General features: G+C 52.4%; 1 protein-coding gene across 11 annotated transcripts in view; it reads left to right on the plus strand.

Annotated features, from left to right (window-relative positions):
• Positions 1–4,117, plus strand: part of Ebf3 (EBF transcription factor 3) — a 124,652-nt gene extending 120,535 nt beyond the window's left edge. For 2 of the 11 annotated variants that reach the window (XM_045152836.1, XM_045152841.1), the window contains exons 14-17: positions 720–908; positions 1,312–1,509; positions 2,423–2,535; positions 3,561–4,117. In XM_045152836.1, the coding sequence (XP_045008771.1) occupies positions 720–908; positions 1,312–1,509; positions 2,423–2,535; positions 3,561–3,578 (518 nt within the window). In that variant the 3' untranslated portion in view covers positions 3,579–4,117. The remainder of the gene's footprint in view (positions 1–719; positions 909–1,311; positions 1,510–2,422; positions 2,536–3,560) is intronic. The other 9 variants (XM_045152849.1, XM_045152861.1, XM_004669640.3 and 6 more) reach the window with 5 other exon arrangements.
• The last annotated feature ends 204 nt before the right edge of the window (positions 4,118–4,321 follow it).

Here is a 4,321-nt window from a genome sequence, read left to right on the forward strand (position 1 = left end):
GTTCCCAGCCTGGAATGAATCCTCAGAGAGACAGTCCTATTTCCCCACTGTGTACCTCATCCCAAGCACAGGGACAGGGCTGCTGAGGTTGCAGCCAAGTGTCCTTTGAGCTGGCTCTTTGAGCTCCTTTTAGTTGGTTTCCTCTGTGAAGACCATGAAGAGCCATCTCACCATGCTGCTGGCTTTGTTCCTGTGCAGCACGTGCATGCACACACACACACACACACACATGCACGCACACATGCACGCATCCATGGCAGGTGAGACGCTATGGAGCCCACTCCACCCCTGCTCACACAAGTAACAGCCATGTAGACGAAGGCCCCCAAAAGGCCTTCTCAGGGAAGTTATGGCCACAAACAAGCTCTTCTTGTCACCCATGGCATTTGAAGGTCTGCTGAAGATAAAAGTTCAGAGTGGGGGGCAGGCTAGGAATATGAGCTGTTGGTAGTTGCTTCCAAAGGGCTACGTGAGCAGCGGGCTGTTAGATGGAAGCAGGCTTTGGCTGCCCTGGAAGCCAGCAGAGATGGAGCAGGGCTCGCTGGTGAGACAGTGCTGTAGGGCTGGCTCAGGTAACCTGGCTAGAGGCACCAGGGCAAGAGGAAGCACAAGGTTAATTAACAATGTTGAATATATGGTATAGATTCTCGGGGAACCCCCCCCCCAAGTATCTGTCACTGATAATAACATTATTTTTGGCCTGGGGGGGGTTTTAACAGTCGGCTACAGTCGCAATACAAGCAGCGTGTCCCCGCGAGGCTACGTCCCCAGCAGTACTCCCCAGCAGTCCAATTACAACACAGTCAGCACTAGCATGAATGGATACGGAAGCGGGGCCATGGCCAATCTAGGGGTCCCTGGCTCGCCTGGATTTCTTAATGGCTCCTCTGCTAACTCTCCCTACGGCAGTAAGTCTCTGTTTTTGTCACGCGTCATCACGCAGATTCATATTCACTACAAAGTGGAGTGTGTGCATTGCTTGGGTGTTCTGTGATGTGAGCTACTGGATAAAAGGAAGGGTGGCCCCAGAGGCTGGGCGTCCCAAACAATGACTGCAATTGACCTAAAACAGGCCCCCATGCCATTTCATTGGCCACGCCCAAACAAAATCAGAACCACATGGGTGGGGCTGCTCAATTGGAAGAGAAAGCCCATCTCCAAAGCGTTTGCCTGTTATCCAGAGCGTGGCGAGCCAGAAGCATGTGGTGTCTTGTCCCGTGGCCCCTCCACGTGCGAGGCGGGGCCCTCGGTGCCCTCGCCGTGGTGCGGCGCCACGGCCCGCGCACACTGATCATGTTTGCTTTGTTGCAGTAGTGCCGTCCAGCCCCACCATGGCAGCCTCTTCGGTCACCCTCCCTTCAAACTGTAGCAGCACACACGGCATTTTCTCATTCTCACCTGCCAATGTCATCTCCGCAGTGAAACAGAAGAGCGCCTTCGCGCCCGTGGTCCGGCCCCAAGCCTCGCCTCCTCCTTCCTGCACCAGCGCCAATGGGAACGGACTGCAAGGTGAGTGCTGTGTGGTGGCTGCTCGGGGACCGCGGCCCCTTTCTCAGGCTCATTGCACGCCTATGGCATTGCATGTGCATCCCCCCATGTGCTTGTGAAAGCCCCCCATTCCTTGAGCCCCCGCGAGGGCCAGATTCTGCCCCCTGGTCTTGTGCTGCTCATCACTGCACAGCCGGTGCTGTCACAGCAGCGCCCGAGCCACGCTGGAGGACGTAGCGCAGCGACAGCGGAGCTCTGTTCTGTGAAGGGCACCTGCGGCCTCGCCGTCTCCATGCACGTGTGCCCCTGACCTAAGTGCTTGGGCTTATGGTCTACCTTTGTTGAGAGGCAGCAAAACAGCCTCAGGATGGATTGCGGGTCGCTGTGCCACCTGGGAAACCCATCCCAGACTCTGTCCCACCCCCTGTCAATCTGAGGTGGAGTCTTCATTCACGAGCTTGCATAAGTCTCTGAGACTCTGTCGTCCCTCAGAAAGGGATGAGCATCCAGACCCAGGGCAGTCTGTGCACCATTGCTGGGTCACCAGCCTGTCCATAGATGGGACTTGAGTGCTCTGAGTGACCCCTCCCAATCCCAAGGGCACGGGTGGCACCACCTGGACACAGCTGTCCACAGCTGGGCCACATGGAACAGGCTCCCAGCACCCTGCCCAGCACCCAGGGCAGTGCACACTGCATGTGGCCTATGATGTGTGAGGCGGCAAAGCCACACAGGTGCCCCTAGGCTTTTGGGCTTGCACGTGGCTCCCTGTGATGCCTGGGGCCATAGGCACTTGAAGTAAGTGGCCGTCGTCTGGCCTCTTTCAGACACCACCTTGGGTGTGTGCCCCTCCGGGTGGAAGTCAGACCCAGTCTCTCCTTTAAACACATGAACCCATTCAACCAGTATTTACCGAGCGCCTACTATGTGCCAGGCTCTCTGCTGGGTGCTGAGGACGCAACCGTGGAGAAGACAAACTGGCCCTTTTGTGAAGTCGGTGGCATATTTCACTTTGATGAACTAATGCTCAAAAAAGGAACTGGCAAGGTATCAGTGATTTGAACTAATTGTCTTCACAACATCTGTCAGTGCTGATGGGACGCCCAGGCCCAGGGCGCCGCCAACCGGCCTCTGAGCGGTCCTTGGGCACCAGGCCAGTGCTACTTAGCAGGCAGGTGGTAAGGGCAGGTGTCTGTGGACATGACACGGCACCGTGGCTGACTAGGCGGTGCCACGTAAGCAGTGTGTACACACAGACCTGCCAAACTATAAAGTTGTAACGGTGAGTCGGAGATAAATTAATATCGTTGAAATTAATGGGCTGAGAAATTGAAGCTCACATCACTACATGAACAAATGTATTAATATGTTATACATAAATTAATGAGAACAATCATTCTGACAAAAATTAAACAACACCAGAGTTAAAAGATTTTAAATTACATTCGTACCAGGAGTTCACTCCAGAGCCTGGGCTGCTCTTGGTATGTGAGTGCAAAGTTTCTCTTTGAATTCCACGAAGAGGAAACAACCTCCCGAGGTGGTGCTGTCTCTCCATGGCCTTGGCCTTGAGATTCCTGAGTAGGTGGGCCTTGCGAGGCTTTGATCTGAGAGCCTGACTCACCTTTACTCTACAGAACTGTCACTAGGTAGTCAGAACCTGGGCCTGAAGGCAAAGGGGGAAACTGAGGCAAGTCAAGACTTTTTTTTCTTTAGGAAGGAAGAAAGGGCAGCTTTGGCTGGTGTCAGTGGCTGCCTCTGCAGAGTCTAGGCTTCCCTTTGATGTAAATGCTGAGATGTGTGTGAAGTAACCACCCTTTCCTGACACACGCACGCACCACAGTGCAAGGCCTGGCCCTCTTGTAGAGGAGGCTTTTGAGGAGGGATACGGCGGGGCAGGCCTGCGGAGCTTGCACCACCCAGGAGTGGGCTTCCCGGCACGCCTCTGCTGCACACAAGGCTGGCTAGGGGAGAGAGCGAGTCCGGCCTCCCCATGGATCTCAGTGCAGGAGGGGCAAGCCGGGCCCACGTGAGGTGGCCAGCAGTGACCTTTGTCTCCTTCTCTCTTGCAGCTATGTCTGGGCTGGTAGTCCCGCCCATGTGAGGGACTCTGTTTACCTTCGCAGCATCCAAGGACGGGCTTCAAGGGACACGTAGTATGTTAAGACATACTGATGGAAACAATATCTTCAAAAACAAATCAGCAGCAGTTGAAATGCTACAAAAGACTTTGTTTAAAGATTTTATTTAAGCTATTAAGAATCGACATTCAAGCAAACCTTCTTCATGAACAATTCCATTTTATTGACTGAACTTTTCTCATATTTTCACACTTCGCAGTCCCGAAGAATATGGAAAACAAAGCGATGCCTATTTTGTATAAAGTTTCTGACCCGTCTTGGCTGTCTAGTACGTGCTATCTGTGTGGGGAGAAACTTCGTGAATGCACCATTTTGATGACCATGAAACACTGAGGAAAAATGCCTCGAAACATTTTTCTGTACTCATATTTAGATTCACAATGGTTGTGTATCTCTATAATGTGAAATATTTTTTTGTGGTGAAAAAAGGGGGCCAAGGAGGTATGAGCCATCGACTGGAAGAGAGGGTGAGGAAATGTCTAGGAGGATTTGGGGTGGCAGGGAGGGAGGGAGGGCTTATCATTGCTTAACTTCATCTTAATGAAATGAAACTTTGTAACTTATTGTAGTTAGAAATTGTAACTTTGATATTGAATCTCTTGCCTTCAACAAGCACACTGACAGAGGAAAAAACAAAGCTACTGTCTGTTGGTTCCAACATCCTCCCACTGCTAGAGCTTCCTGTTAAGCAA

The sequence above is a fragment of the Jaculus jaculus genome, chromosome 1 (assembly GCF_020740685.1).
Source record: "Jaculus jaculus isolate mJacJac1 chromosome 1, mJacJac1.mat.Y.cur, whole genome shotgun sequence".
Taxonomy (NCBI): domain Eukaryota; kingdom Metazoa; phylum Chordata; class Mammalia; order Rodentia; family Dipodidae; genus Jaculus; species Jaculus jaculus.